Source organism: Eleginops maclovinus, chromosome 1 (genome assembly GCF_036324505.1).
Source record: "Eleginops maclovinus isolate JMC-PN-2008 ecotype Puerto Natales chromosome 1, JC_Emac_rtc_rv5, whole genome shotgun sequence".
Taxonomy (NCBI): domain Eukaryota; kingdom Metazoa; phylum Chordata; class Actinopteri; order Perciformes; family Eleginopidae; genus Eleginops; species Eleginops maclovinus.
The window spans coordinates 24226996-24244051 of NC_086349.1; the positions used below are offsets into that span (position 1 = coordinate 24226996).

At 42.1% G+C, this 17056-nt stretch overlaps 1 protein-coding gene across 1 annotated transcript in view; it reads right to left on the reverse strand.

Moving 5' to 3' along the window:
* The window catches only part of plekhg5b (pleckstrin homology domain containing, family G (with RhoGef domain) member 5b), a 61441-nt gene that overhangs the window by 20338 nt on the left and 24047 nt on the right, over positions 1-17056 (reverse strand). The window contains 6 exon segments of the mRNA XM_063886346.1: positions 3880-4046; positions 6524-6660; positions 6748-6839; positions 7167-7224; positions 7381-7480; positions 9207-9348. Coding sequence (XP_063742416.1) covers positions 3880-4046; positions 6524-6660; positions 6748-6839; positions 7167-7224; positions 7381-7480; positions 9207-9348 — 696 coding nt within the window.

The following is a 17056-nucleotide window of genomic DNA, read 5'->3' on the forward strand; positions in this document are numbered from 1 at the left end:
ATAAGGACCAAAAACATCCTGAGCCCTGACTCTGGGGAAGAATGAACAGTCACAGCTACTCCAATGTATACAGGGTGGAGCCACCTCTAAAAAGGGGTCCTATTCGGCTCATTTCCAGGACCATATTTGTATTTTAAGCCTCTACTGTGACATGTTTATATGCTTTAATGTTCAAAAAGCTCTGTATTTTTCTCACACAGCCAATAGAATAGAAGCACATTGTGATGTCAACAAGGATAAAACTTTAAAAAGCAAAATTTCAGTTTTACTCTCGTTTATTTAGACAAACTATTGCTGCAGCCAAAAATAATTAATTGAAAAATGAAAAAATAAAGGACGATGAATTGTTTTTGTTATCTCAAACTAAGCCATGCAGGTTAAAAGTTAAACTTGTTTTAGATCAGTTGATATTGTAAAGGCTTAGCAGTGTCTTGTGGCATCGTCGGAATTTATCTTTCGACCAATCAGAGAGCTTGGCCGAGGCTCCCTGTTGTAAAATAATCAATCTGGATGATCAAAGCTCTACGCAGCCTATCACACGGCTGCCAGAAGCTATAAAATGTAACATGCACGCCATAATAAACTTGAAATACCTCCATTTAAACGAAAAGAGTACAGGAGCTGGCTGTGTTTCCTCTCAAGCGCTCAACACCATGAATCCGGTCACTAGGCAAATATCTTTGGGCAAAGTTCTCGTTTCCATAAAAAGCAGGAACGCATGAGTTTAATGGCGAGTGCCGAAGCTGCTGCCATAGAAACTCAGAGACCGCACTCGCTGCCCACATGTCCAAGTAAAGCTTTTGTCCTCCAAATAGCTTTCATAAAATATGGGCTGGCACCCAACATGGATCACAGGGTTTCTGCTGTCGAGTCTGGTAAACACAAAAGTATCCAATAGACTTCAACAAGCTTTGTTTCTTTGGCAGGAGACACTCGTCTGGGTCCGGGAGTCAAATAATTTATGAGTCGTATTTACCAAATAGTTTTACAAAGACAGAGAAATAAGAAACACGGGGCTTCAACTCCACTATTTATTTTCAGTTTTAGATCATTTTCTCGATAATGAATCAAGTATTTGGTCTGAAAAATGCAACACATTTCCAAGAGGACATATTTGCATTGCTTGTTTTGCCTAACTGCTTGTCAAAAACACAAAAATATATATAGTTTACGAGCATAAAAGAAAAATATTTGATTCCCTATTGATCCCATCCAGCCATATTTTAAGTTATAAACCAACCTTCTGCTTCAAGTAAAAATGGTCAACTGATTGGATTTTCCACCAAAACATTTCAAAACTCTTTACTGAATTTCCCATTTTCCTTTTCCCTCTTGCAGGATCTGTTAGAAAGCAAAGGTGTGCATGTCTCTAACGTTTTACATACATTACAACGAGCACGGTCTAGGCCTGCTTTAGTGCCCTTCAATTATTCCTGTTGTGATTTGGAGCCCTATAAATAAATAAGAAAGGATCAAATTGTGTGGCTTTCAAAGTAGTGTTGATGTCACAAAATCAGCTTTATTCTGAGCACAAGAAACCTTCCCACTTCAGCAGAAAAGTGGGAAAACATCTAGTATCAATGGTGGTTTTAAAGTTTAAAACATGATTAATGCAGTTGAGTCTTCAGTGGACTGAAATTGATTGTCTTATCCCTACAGCTCAAGTCTACAGTAGCTCCACACAGCAGGATGCAACAGTACAGAGGACACAGTCAGGAAGAGCTCAATGTGTTTGGCCTGATCTCCAACACAGGCATCAGCTTTCATCAGAAGGAGCTCATCACTGCCCCCTTGAGGACTGAACCCATCACTGACAACCCTCTCTATCCACAATCACAGGCAACACAGTGGGTATATTGTCATTCTTTGCTTAAAATTGTTCTAAATGAGGTTAAAAATACCTGCATTCAACATCTGGCTCTGGTATCACCTGGTATCGCACCAACAAAACAATTCATGCTTCTATTGGTACCCAAAAATACTTACTACTACTCCTGTGTCCTCTCAAACAGTAGATGCACTCACTCATGCTACTGCAGGGCACACATGGATGACGCCGTTATGATGATTCAAATGTGAGCAATTGTTGAACATCTGGCGATAATAAACACCGGCGACTATACGGCATCAATAAAACATCTTCATGTAAATATTATTGTGCCAAACACAAATCACTGCCTCTACCGGAACGAGTGCTGCTAAGCAACCGGGTTGTTCGTCTCCTCTTCAGTGACAATGCAGAGGAAGTCATTTCAATTGTAGATTTTTTTTGGGGGGTAATGTTTTCATGGAATACTCAACCGGGGGATTATGCTACCTTTGAAGAACAAGCCAGAAACTGTGAGCCCATCAACGTGGAGCTCTAAAACTTTAATCTGAAACAATTCTCAAAGGTTTTAAGACTTTAACAAAGCAAACTTATAAATCGTGAGTGGGTTACTCCTACTCAAATGAGAGGATTTCCTACCTTTCTATGTACATTAAATATATTTCCACTGTTGATAATGAGCTCTACCCAACATCGCTTGACAAGTCCTATAAAAAAAGTCTGCTTTTGTTGAAAAAAAGGCCCCAATTATGACTAGCAGATTAATCTAACAGTATTTTTCCATTTTGATGTGTCAGTTGGTCCTGCATGCTGTCAGAGTTTATGGTAACATCAATGGTTGCGTGCAGCTCTTTATTCAATGAGGGGAACTTTACACATCACAAACCCCACTCACAACGTTAGCCAGGTTACCTATTAGCTATGTTAGCTATTAGCTGTGTTTGTTAAAACATATTAGTGTCATTCCTTTAGCCAAATATCATGTATATAGCCATTGTGAATTGCAAGTGAATATTTAAGAATACCTGTAAGAGGCTTCTTTTGTAAACTAAGAAAGAGGAAACACTTTTCATGATGCTAGCGTTAGCTTAATTAGCTATTAAGCTACAGCTAATAAAATGGCAAGAGTCATTATTTCAGCTAGCAAAATGTACTGCTGCCAACTAGAAAAGAGAAACTTACTTTTGTATGAAATTGTATTTGTCAGAAATGCCTTAAAAGCTTGGATTTTAAGTCTGCAAGTACTATTATTGTAAACAAAGTAAGTGCTACACGAGAATGGAAAGCTTTACACATTTAGCAACTAAGCGGCCTGGGGATCAGTCAATTTGTCAACTTAGGCTCTGGGTGCTTGTGAAAATAATTGTTAGTTGCAGCTGAAGAAAAGCCAATGTGTCTCAGAGCTAAAACTAATCTAAAGTGGCACGCTGAAAGACAGCTTCATCCTCTTTAGGAGCTAAAACTGCTTCCCATGTCCCACAGACGTTTTGTGCCACGACATGAACCCGATGACCGTCTGCTCTGTTTCCATGCTCCACGTCTGGCAGCATGGCAGATATGGACCGTGCGGTACACAGTGTGCCTCCCTGCGTCTCTCATCGGTAGCAAAACGCCCACTTCCTGTAGCGGCGGGAAGTGGTGAAGTGGCACAGAGACTTCCTGAGTGAACTTGTTGTCATATCAGACTCGAGGGGTTCTCTCGGCAGCATGCACACACACACCAATGTGCAAACAGAAGAAACACACAGCGGGAATGAGGAGGAAATCCCAAAATACATTCCCAGGGTTTTGCCACGCAGATAAAGTTAATGTTAACACGATGAGGTCATGGTGGGCTTACATTGAGATACTACACTCGCACATGGGAGGGAAAGTAGAGGTTATGGAAAAGCGTAAAGGGTGTGGCAAAACAGTGTGAGTCACTGGGTGTGTGTGTTTTTTTAGGGAGTGGTTTATTTTGGTTTGATGAGTCTGAGAGACAGTTATTAGATGGAGGAGTCATGTTAAAAATCATCAGCGTTATGTGACACTACTGTCTTGTTAAAACTCACCAACAGATCCACGTTTTCTTTGCGTCCCAGGGAGCCGTGCTCCACCCTCTCGCTGCCCGGGGTGAGGATGTAAGGGCTCTGACCTCCAGAGGGCTTCATGTTGGGCAGGCTGAGCGACCGCAAGTCCTTAACCCCCTGCTCCACCTTCAGTTCATCACCTACCCGTGCTGAATGAAACAGAAAATACAAGGTTTAATGGTCTCCTCTAAAACAGTAATCTCAGAGGATTTCTTTTCTTTAAATGTTTGCTTTTCTACTCAGTTTTCGTCATTTCAAGTTGATTTTCGAACCCAAACTATTGGAGTCACAGTTTTTTCATGAACTTTAATTCTTTGACAAGTTCTTTAAATAATGCAGAAGGCATAGGACACATTCAGACTACATTTAAACCTGTAATCAAGCACATTTTTAGAAACAAGCTGATTGATATGCCTCACTTGTTATCTAACTGTCAACACATCGAGCAGATACAGAGCATCCTTATATTTGATTCTGGCACATTCAGTCAAATATTCTTCTCTGCTTCTGGGGAAATTTCTGTCTGTTAAGCTGCTAACTGCTCCTCTAATTTCACAAGCTAGTCACTTATTTTGTCTGCCTGCTGTTGTGTGCTGGACAGGTAGCAATCATACATGGTTTAAGAGCTTTCCCCTTGAGAAACAGCACTATAAAAGTGGTAAGAGTGAATCAAAACAATAAAGGTGCAGGCTAAAAAAACAAAGGCAATGAGCTGAAACAGCATAAAACGCTCCATTTACTTTCTGTGGCTTTAACACTACAAGCAGGTTGTTATTTAACCCTTTGTTAACACTGATTATTTCCCACTGTATATCTGTTAAAGCTAGGGGACATAATGTAGATCTGATTGAGTTTTAATATGGAACAATACAATTCTTAGTCATGGTCTACTGAAAACCTCTGAACCTGACCATGTGACTTAACAGCTGTGGACAGTTTGACTTCGACTGCATGTAACTCCAGACTGCATGTGGGAGGGTGACAATTTCAAAAGAAAACAATTAGTCATGGCATGGGATCCCTTTTACGGGGAGCTTAAATGAGGCTTTTGATCCCGAAACTGCAGCAAGTGTAACTGCTGCGATCGCAGAGCTGAGGCCCCGTTCCCAATTTCCACTGCAGCATCATGGGAAAAGAAAGCTGGCCGAGTAGTGCTGCTTCTGCATTATTAAGACTCATAGGGAATAAATGACACTTGTGGAGAGGATTGAGCCGAACAGTGGCAGTTTTTCTGATAACTTCACAGTTCACTCCTTTTTCCTCCGACTCAGAAACTTGGGTGTGAGAGGAAACCGGCCTCCGCCATCTGTCCTGCTCAATCATTGTTAAAGGCCACAGATAAGAATGGTGTGTCTAAAATACACCGACGGAAAGGCTGCCTACTTTCTATGAACTAACGCTTTGTATAGCTGATATTGTAATGTATTATACCGGCTTAAAGTGCATCTGTTTGTCCTCTGTACTTTTTCAAATATCCAACAACTCAAGGACCATCTTTAATGAATTAGAAATAAGATAGAAAGGCAATAATGATTCATTTGCTTTCGATGTCGTGAGTCATTTACAAGGAAAAAGATCTTGTTGATAGTGCGGGAACATCGCAATAGGTATCCAAAAAAAAAACTACTAACGAAAAGTGTTAATCATTTGTTTTGGCCGAATTTCTTTGACATTTGGGAAAATCTCACAACACACTTCTACTGAAACTATTTTGGTAACTGATATAATCATGAAATCAAAATATGTTACAACAGTAAAAAGGACAAAGACATGAGGGGGATATTATGGTCTTTAATTCCTTTAATATTTGGTTCTTTCTATATTGTTTTATTTATGTTATAGGTTTTTTAGGGTTATGTTTCTCGTCCTTTATGTTACCCAGAAGGATAACCATTGAATGTGTATTTAGTTTTTTATTATCATACCTTTAACTGCTGTGTCTCTTAAAGTGTAAAACTGTTGTATCATGTTTTTGCTGCATGTAAAACTGTTGTTACTATTATTAATATTAATTAAAAATACATGTGAGGATCAAAAACAACATCAGTGATTGGAGGAGTTCAAAGCCAATCATGGGGAATCTTTACTAACACTTTTAAACTCCTTTGACTTTACTACTGTTGTGAAAATATAAGAAAATATAGATTTGAAAAGCCTACTTTAAAAAATGGAGTCATTTAAGGTCAGAAAAAACATGGGAAAATATCACATTGCTGCTGTTCTTTGAATGGGGAGCTTCTTTACAGTCATTTTTTAAATCTAATCTTCTAATTTGCTCCAATATCTTTTACTGCTGTCACTGAAGTCTCTCCGCTTTGATCTGACTCGTCTCTCTCCCTGAATTCGAGTCCAATAAAACCACCGCCGCAAATCTGCTTTTCTCAGAAGTTAGATTTCAGACACAGTCGTCAATCTGCAGTTATAAATCAGGCTTAGCGGCTGCTTGTGAGAATCTACTCACATATTTTATGCCTCTAAACAGGAATGCCTTAAAATAGATGTTGGATGAGCCCAAATACAGTATGGTCAGAGCATTCAAAAACTAAATGAAGACAAATCTGATGCTGAACGTGTTAAGGATAGGGTGTTATATAAGCTGAAATATGATTATGGATGGTGTTTTTACCTTTCACTTTGAGGTAGTGTCCTCCAAAACGGTACGCCTCAAAGTTGAGGGAGAGCGGCGTGTTGGACTGATCCAGGAACAGGTCGACCCGGGACAGCTCAATGCCATTCCTCTCAAACACTGGGCCCAACACCTCTCTGATAACACAAAAAGAAGCTTTTAATAATGACTGAAATCAAACTTTTGCAATATTTTTTATGCGTCTGATCATCTTCCTCTCTTACCTCAGGGTTTTCTTTTTCATCGCAGGTACGATTTCCGTGTTTATGTCCACGTTGAGATCAAACTTGAGGCTGAAGCACTCCTTACTGGGGTCCTGCAGGGGGAACAGACACACTGTTAGTTTGCATAGGTGGGGTGATGCATGTGTCCACAGGGGGGCTCCTTTTCACTACACCACCCAAAACACAGCAAATGGCATCACGCCATATAAGAATAAAGGTGGCTGCGTTCATATGCTCGACTCTCTCTCACCGTTTATAAGAAATTGTGTTTATTCTGAGTCACAAAACAAGTGACAGATACCGTAACCCCACCCGATCAAGATAGTCTTTCAGGAGAATCTGTAGACCCATTCCAGGAACAGGCTTTCATGGGGGGGGAACCAAATGTTGCAGCCTGCTTCCTGTGTATGATTACTTACGTCAGTGTGTCGCCTCCGCGGCTTCTTTTTCAACTTCATTCCCCCTGTTTTACGCTCCCTGCAAAACAGTTACACGCATGTTATCAAACCGTTTATACTCCCAGCATCTGAGGAACGGCTTAATGTGACTTAAAACAAGCGATCAATCTGTCCGGAGACACACATGTCATGGCTGTGATAGACACAGGCAGTACGTAACAGAGGGGTTACCGACCCGCGGTCATTACTCCCATCATCCTCTTCCTCGAGGTCGGAGGGGGGGCTGGTGCGGGGGGGACAGGAGCGCGTCGACACGTTCCGGGCCAGAATGGAGGCTAAGAGTCAAGAAAACACAGCGGTCAGTCCCTCTGTTGGAACAAAACTACAACAACATTTAAAAATCAGGCTTTAAAAAGGATCCACGCAAATGTTGAACAAACTGTACTTGCTTCCCTGCCTCTTGTGCTATCTAGCAAAGCAAATAGTTGTCCTTCATTTCTGCCAGACTTTGATCTGTTTGTTTCCATGAGGGATATTTGCATTTTGATTGTGGTCTTTACATTACATTTAAAAAGTGTCCTCGTTTTCTTGTGTCGTGATCATTGGCTGTCCACTTAGGTAGACCAAGTGTCCCACATTTGATTGACAGTTGCCTGATTAAAACTTGGCTTTCATCCAATGGCTGTTTAGAAAACAAGAGAGGGCTATCACCATTAGCTGTATCAGGAGTCAATCAATCAACAAAGAAATGTGGTGCAGGATCGTTCCCAGAGAGGGTTTGTTCATTTTGAGGGTTTTTTCCCAATCGTGCATGGAGATGAAAACAATTTGAAGCTTACAGGAAACGCTTGGCATCGCAGTAATGTCCCACACAAATAAAGTCTCTGTCCCACATGTGGCTTGTTGGCACCTGGTCACCGTTGGTAAATTGATAGTGTCCATCACAAATAAACATCCTTAAATCTGCTTGGAAATCTCGAAAATAATTCCTGAGAATCTCCATGTTTTGTTCAGTATCAAAGTAAACCAGAGACAAATGCACTCCACATGCAAGGGTACTTTGCAAACAAGAACTGTTAGAACATTTAGCTGTTCCAGTTTGCCTAATTAATATAGAAAAATGAGTTTAAACAGAGGGTTCAAGTTGTACCCAAACTGTTCTGCTCTGAATAGTTTCCTCAAGGACTTTTTCTTGGAAGAACATGTTTCCAATAAAAAACGTTCACAGTAAGGTCTGTACATTATCCCGAGTAACCAGATTACTTTTGATGTGGTGAGCACAGCTAATGAAATTCAATCGACCCTCATTATGCTGCGGGGGATGCTGTAATCTCCGGGACATACTGTGCAAGGTTAGTTAAAACTACCCCTGATTATGTGTCCACATCTAGGATTTAAACAGCAATTACAATGTGTCTGGGATTGAGCAAACTGAGGGGAAAACAAACGGTCGACCAATCAGAGATTTGCAGGAAGGATTAGGAATGACATCTCCCTGCTATATCCATGAAAATAAAGTGAGAGATGGCTTCAAGTTGTAGAGGTTTTTACGAGTTGAGTATTATCTCCTAAACAGCAAAATGCATTCTTCTTCTCCTGGAAAATCTCAAGTAAATTGCCCATAGCAAAGCCTTATTCATACTCCGTTTCCACTGAAAATGACATCAACAGGATGGATATGTGAGCCGCTTCTGACACAAGAAACTGGCAAACTTGAGTACACTCTTAGGTTAAATAAAAGTAAATCCAAATGGGACCTAGTTAGGACTCAAGGTAAGTGAGACAACCATGTTTAAAATAAAGCAACCCTAAAATAACAGTCAAAGTTTAACCATCCTTTCAAGACTCTTCAGACGTATATTGAATAATTACCCAAATCATAAAAGTTAAACCTCAGGTGTTTAATATATGGGAAGGTAGAACTGGATTTGTAGTTTTTGCCTTTTTTAGACACCAATAAAACCCCGGTGTGATATTTACACAGTCCTGTGATGAGGCAATGGGCATGACATCATCGTGAGAGAGGGATTACCAAATAAAGAAACAGCGAACGTCGTCTACCTTGAGGTTGTAAGTCAAAGCGGGGGTGCCGGTCAAAGTGCATGTTGTCTGTGTTCTCCGAGTGGCTGCGTGAGTCACATGACTCGCACAGGTGAAGGGGGCTTTTGTTATTCAGGTCTTGGCAGTCTGGGTGGTGGCAAACCTAAAAGCGGAAAGAGAAGGAAGGGGGTGGGGGGGGGGGGGGGGGGGGTGGGAGAGGACAAGAGAAAGTCAGATCACATAACTGCCAAGCACACAAGGTCCTCGCTGTACAAACATTTTAAAAAGACTGGGCCAAAGTGAAAATGGTGAAACACTTGCACGCATTTAAAATAAACATCCCCGGCCTGACTATTGTTCATGCCGCAGTTAAATGACCGCGGAGGCTGCCGCTGGCATTCCTGAGGTTTGGTGACTCCCATCTTTACACCGTCTGCCCCCTCTGTGGGATGACGGCTAATTTAATTAAAGTTAGTTTTCCACCTCGTGTGCAACTTACCCCCTTACGTAATCTCAAACCCTATCCCGAGCAGTGGGACAATAAAACCGACCGCAGGTCAGCAACTGGGAGGCAGCCAGGTCGTGAGCAGAAGGCAGCAGGATTAAGGATGTCTCTGTCTAGGACCAGACAGATCCCCCCCCCCCCCCCCCCCCCCGATGCTCTTTCCTTCACCTTAAGAGCTCCACAGGACTCCTCTACACCTCCTCACTCCGAGATCACCCACAACCCGGCTCAGGAAGCAAGGATGTATGAGGAGATACAATGGAGGTCCAGCTAACGTACTTCCTGGCATTGTTTCCATGTACGCAGGAGGAGCAGTGTGTCTAAGCGTGTGTGTGTGTGTGTGTGTGTGTGTGTGTGTAACAACGGGTTAAAAGGGGAGGTCAAGTAACAAAAATATAAAAAAAAATGTCTTGTTTAATTATTATATATTTTGTACTATTTAATACGATACTGCGAACAAGAATAATATATGTAATGCAAGAGTAACGTCATTTAGACTTCTTTTTTTATATGCAATTTTTTCTGACCTAACTTTTTTTTGGTACTATTAATACGGCAAGCACTTGATTTGATTGTTAATGTTTAATAGGTTCTTATTCTGCCCTGTCCCCTTCTCTGTAAACATGTAAATGTCCACCCTGTTGGACCGTAAAGGACTTCTGATTCTGCTGTAACATTTGCTCTGCTCTGCAACATGCTGAAGCTACCCAAACCAGTGGGTATCTGGGAACTCAGATTTCAATAGGAAATGAACTCTCCTTCGTCCCCACTCTACCGTAATATTCTGCAGATCGGAGCCGGAGTCTCCCAAACTCCTGCAATTCGCTCCATATCCATGCCAGAAGGCACCGAGCCAGGACCCCAAGAAACATCCAACCTCGCTACCTTGTTGGCCGGCTAATTCACTGCGCCCCCCGTCAGACACACCGCCTCGTTAATCCACTCCTCTCAATGTCTAGCCAGGTATAATCGCAGATTTCAAGGAGCAGGTCGCAAGGCACGGGGGGGACAGAAGGAGGGCGGAGGGAGGAGGGGTAAGGTTATGGGTGGGTGAAGAGTCCCAGTGAAGATATAAACCCAAGACGGGATGGAAGAAAAAAAAAGGTCCATCCAGAAGCTTTTCAGAAGTACAAAGCCCCCCTAATCGTGCAGCCTAATTGGTGCCTGTGCTCTGTCAAAGCCATCTGACGGTCCTGCAGAGATTAAACAGCCTCACCACGAGCCCCGCAAACCAGGGTCTTCTACTCTTTTCCTCTCTCTCTCCCTCTCTCCCTTTCTTCTCTGTCGTCTGCCACTTCCAGCCCAGACTCCTCCCTTCCTCTCATGCACCGAGGGTCAATATACCCAGGCAGAGCCCCCAACTAGAGAGAGGTTTTAAATAGAAAGAGACTGAGGGACAAGAGGCTCAGAGAACGGGCCTGTTCACTGTGATCATGACATGCTCTCCTTCAATAGGCACCACCACCAGGCTTATTCCAGTTTAATACACCGAGAGTAATTGCTCATCTTTGGACCAATACCACAAAGTGACAGGCAGCAAGAAATAGAGCATTTAGACCATTCAAATGTTATTATTACTGATAGGAATAACTGCCTCATCCATTAATCTAGACCCCGAGTGGTTATAAACTAGTATTACCTTTAACTCCCAAAGGTTAATCTACAGCCTGTTGCTATGGACTCTAGACAGACTGTACCCGGGCTCTAAGCTAAATGCTAGCGTCCCATGCTAACACATAATGACATGCTGGTGTTTATCAGATATGATGTTAAATATTCCCAATTTCAGTTGGTGTGTGTGGCATGCCGATTAGGCTTGGTTGGTATTATGGGAAGCTATAAATCAATACCGGTGGCTTTCTATGAAGCTGTGGTGTCAACTGAGTTCAACAAGACGGCGAATACAAGGGTTAAGGTTAGGGTTCATTACGAAGGTTACCTGTGAACGTAGCATGAACAGCATGCTGCAACGCAAAGGGTTGCCTCATCTTGCTTTCATAAGTTGGATTCAAGATAATATGGATAAACCTTTCAATGGGACCAACTATTCTAATTCAATTTTTGGGAACCACTTTACAATAATACTACCCTATAAAGGGTTAACCAATAGTTTGTAATTCATTCATTCATTAGGTTGTGAACACTTTATAAATCCTTAATACGTTTTTACAAGACAAGAGATAAACAGGGCAACTGTGACCGGTTGCTTGCCAAATAGTGATCTCACATTTATCTGTACTGCTAAACCTTATATGGCCAAAACACATCAAGAGGGGGGGGGGGGGGGATCAACTCAGTGAACAACAGATACAGAGGATGCTGGCTGATGAAGAAGACGAAGTAAGCTAGGTAGCCAATATAAGGCTTAGTCAACTTGCCAAATAGTGAGCCCGTGTTGATGTATGAAAACTATGTTAGAACTGGTTTAAAAATGGTTCTTCATGATGAAGTGTTTACAACCTAATTAATAACTTAATTATAAACCCTCTATGAATCCTTCATAAGGGTAGTCTGATTGTGAAGTGGTACCAATTTGTTAACCTACAGTGAGATGTCAGTAAGATACAAAAAAGTAGATACTCCCCAATTCTCATGCTAACGTCTGGTTATAAAAAACACCACAGCTGAGGCCATTGGGAATAGTCTGCAGAGAGTAAGTGGTAACATATTGGACACGTGTCATGATATTGGCAAAACACCACCATAGATTCATCCTAGACAGACCATGAGTGTTTTCCAAACAATTAGAGGGCCTGTTGAGTCTTGTGCTCTCTGCATAGTTATCGTGGTAGAACAGTGTGAAATCTCAGGTCCTTTCTCAATCGTTGCAGAGTAGCTAAAGTAAAGTGTCTCACCTCGGACTGAGTCACTGACCTCCACAGACCACACTGCCAACGAGACAGCTTCTTGGCAGACGCGAACAAGTCGCACGAATCTGTTACAACACCACCTCCTCAGAGCCCTCTGAAGCCAACATCAATGCACATTTTCATGCAGCGGGGTCAAATGTCACCTTCAGACCGAGGTGGTGTGTGTTCCACGAGAACGGCCGGGCCAGAGAAATCAGATGCCATATTTAGACAATAGCACCAGATAGGTATAGCCCTTCCCCTCTATCAGGTTGGGGGCGTTCACATTCCAGCTGAAAACATCTGATGCTTTAGCCAAGACAAACAAGTGCATCACAGGAAAAAAAAACAACCCTCAAACAAAACCAAGAACAGCTTGTAACCATGACAGATAAATGAAGATGTAATCCTAAAATAACTTCACCCAGGACAACAAGGATTTTTGCAATACTCAACATTCCTATCAATGAGAGGGATGATTGATACTCGGGTACAGCCACGAGCCGACTTTCATTATCCGGCTGTTTCTGGATCTGGAGTCCTGACACAACAATGAGGAGGAGGAGGAGGAGTGTGTAAGTGAAGCCGACTGTAAGAGAATGTGTCCGTGGAAAACAGCTGACAGGATACATGCCTCTTTTGTCATGAGAGTGTGTCGCGTGTGTCTGTCCCCTCTCCGCATGCCTGCTCTCAGATCTGGCTGGATTAGACGGGGGGTTTCGGGGGAGTGGGGTTAGCATGAGTGACTGTAGATGAAACACTGCAAGCCCCAACCTTCATCCCATTCCCCAACAGCTGAGATCACACAGCGGCCCCCTCGTCTTGGCTAAGCACATTCAGCGCCACGTGGCACCTGCTTCTGCACCCCGTGTTTCCACACATCCTGCAGACACGCCGACACACAACTTGCAAACACGGGCATGCCTGCTAGAGGAGTGTGTCATCAGTCAGTCGCTCAGCTGTAATAAAGCTCTTCTTGTTTGGAGGAGATGACTGCAGTCTTCCGAGGTGAATCAGGATTGTTAAACATTAATCCTTGCAACACTTGCACGCAACATACGAGGGCAAGCATCAGCTGTCGTAAGAGCGACATGGTCAATACAAGTTTGGAAATTATATCAGTAGCCTTAAATGGGTTCTGTTTTGCTCCTTTTCAGATCCAAATTTGTATTGTTCCCATCCAAAAGGTCTTTATTTTTCCTCTGCCTGTGCTGCAGACAATGCGATTTAACAAGGGGAACAGGTATATTAACTTCAGGTTCAAATGTCTTAACCCCTTTCAGCCGGGAAAGCGTTGCCGTATTTCTACCATTGAAGCCGGGAAAGCGGATACGTCTTTTTTCTGGTACAAGATCTCTATGGTATTTCTTTGCATTAATTATCGGCCTCTTAGCCAACGAAATGCATCAGAATATACACGTGGTATTGTTTGGATTTTTTCGAGCAATCATGGCAGACTTAGACTACTGCGGAGGGAATTCTGAAATCAGTGAAGGTAGTGATATTGACGATCTGCACAGCGCTGAAGACATTGTTGCTGACGACTTTGAACCCGTCGAACCAATCGACCGGGATTTATGGTTAAGACATATGTTTGAAGACAACGATGAATTTGACCATGAGTTCAAAGGTTTTGAAACTGAGTGGAGGAGGGAGAATCCCCAGGGGTGAAAGTCGATTTACCTGCAGAGGCCACTCATGAAAGCCACCGCTGTAAGCTCTCAAATACTTTTTGAATTTTGTTTGTATCTGCTGCAGAGGCTGAGAAATCAATTATTTAGTAGGCGTTGACACAATTGCTGAATTTCCAGAAAAACTTCAGGTTTTAGAGGGTTCTTCTAAAATCGCCCATACGTTTTCCAGGCATTTTTTCCAGGTGTTTTAGGCCTAAATGTCTTAAACATGATTTATAAATAAGGATGGAACATTAGGGTTTAGAGCAAAAAGCCTGGCAGTTCAATTTGGCTGCAACGTCTTCATCAGCGACGTCACAATTCTGTCTCCAGAGGATGATTTTTTCTAATGGAAAATGGAAAATGGAGGGGTAATCAGTCTTGGTGTAAAAGGAGTTAAATGACGCAAAGAGGGGGAAAGGATGCAGATAAATTCAGACCAAGACTTTACGTCTGGCTCAGTGAGATTCTCGTGGTTGCTATGAGGAAAGACAAAGGCCCAGTAATGATATGTCTGTTGCTAGAACTATACCTGATGAACTTCCTGTGGGTTTGCAACCTCACTACGTCACCTCACACTCGGCCCCCTCAGAAACACCTTGTCCTGCCAGAGCACACCTAGCATTATGCAACAGCATGCATCACTGCGTGCATGCACGTAATTGAATAGCAAGAAGAGGATACGTGAGCCTGGAGTTTGTCTTACATCCCAAGTGTCAAGGTTTTTTATTTGAGGGATAATAGGATTTCCTTGTTTTGCTGTCGATAAGAGACGGAATTGTATTTGATCAAATTTAGATTTCTTATCAAATCTTATTGGGTTAAGGGACTAAAACTCAAAGATTTTATTAAGATCGTTATCACGGTGTCTTGGCTGCAAACCAATAACGCTTTGGTTTTTAACCTCAAAAAGATGAGCAGCACAACCTTTTGAGTACTGATTAAATGTATTGGGACACAGTGAAATAACAGCTGTATCCTACTGACTTCGTCACCGCATGATCCTCGCTTGCTCCAAATACCGGGGATGCCGATGCAAAACTGTCGAGTTGATCATCCTGAAATACTGGTATGATATAATTTCCGGATATTTACATGATGCAGCCAATTACATTATTTGCCAAGGGAAGAGGAAGCTTTATGTTTGGGGTTTTTTAACTAAAAGAAACAAACAGTTTATAATAGCGGTTTATTTTCACTCACTAATGTTGGCTTAGTGTAGCCCCATTCAGGCATCTGAAAGAGTCTGAATGGTTCTCAAGGAAAAGCTCAAAAAAAGCTGAGATTTAGGCTTTAATGGAAGTGATTTTCTATACTTTTACAAGAGCAAACACTTCAAGGATGAGGAATAAGTGGTCTGTTTGGCAAATGCAGATCTGGTTAACTACCTTATCTCAATTAAAGAGCAGCACACAGACGCTTTTCAATGGGAGCCATCGCTCCAACTAGACCTCGTACTGACACACACACTTTTTAACCATTCTGCAATTAACATAATCTGCTAAATCAAAGCAACTGACAGCAAATGCTTCAAATGAGAAGTGCATGTTGCATATTTCTTATTAAAAAAAAATCTGGCGTCTCAATTGGGTATTAATTAAGTACTGGTTAATGGAGACCAACTTTTAAATGGCTGAAGTAATGTCAACACAAGATAACCACTACCCAAATATATGTCAATACTGATAGGTGGGAATGAACTGAGAGAAACACTCTCTAGTTCAGTGTGGGAGGATGAGGCTGGGTTTACGGCATAAAGTATAAAAAAATCTTATCTTTTATTGACATATTGTGAAACCAGGAGTTTCCCACATGTGTATTGCTGTATACCACACATACATAATCACACACGCAAGCACAGCTGTCTTTCATTGTGGTGCCCACACCCATAGAGCAAACTCAATTCCCTGTAATTGTTCCAAGTAGCCATAATCACCCCCCCCCCCCCCCACTAAAAATACCCACTCACTATAGAAAACCCGAAATCAAAGCGAACCTGAACCAACACAATTCACAACAATGAGATTAATGCTTCATATCGGGGACAATGGAGGATTTCTGTTTGGTTTATCGGAGCTCAAAGCGCTGTGTTTGGCCGTCCGTCCGTCCAACACGGCACTCCAGTCTTTTGTTGAGACTGCGACCGCCGTCCAGGTACGCTGTGTTTAATTACACGGGCCAACTTTAATGCTTACTATCACTCCACTCCCACAGAAAACTAAGCTTTAAAAGGTCTTGTCCTGACACGAAAGTCATCACTGATTTGGCAACTGGTGTGGATAATATCCTCAGCAGAAAGCTATGCTAGTGTCGCTCCTCATCCGTCACGAGGGGCCGGAGATGACGGCTAGTGGGATCTTGTACTTAAAAACACACCCTGGCCCTCTTCATTTTGCTCTGTCCTTTCAGGAAAACACATCCCAATAAACATACCAACGCACCCAAATAATCGGTTAACACCTGCTGAGGCAAAGTCATGCACGGTCATGTTCAAATAAGTAAGACTGCAGTGAAGTCAGCCAAACATCCAGACAGACTTTGGTCAGAACAGCTCACACACACACCGTCTATAAAACCAAACTAATCCAAGATAAAAGTCAGACGCATGTACACATCATCAGTTGTTCATAGTCTAAGAATGAGAAAAAGGTGTCTGCTGTCTGATTTTCTCAAACAAATACACTCGTGATGACCTTTCACCTGTGCGTGCATCAAAACAATACACAGCGCAGGGACTAAAGAAACACTGGTGTACAAAACCAAATCAAATACCATATTTCTCAAGATCACGAGTACAAAACACGTCATTATCCTTTGGAGAAATAGATTAAAACCCACAAAAAC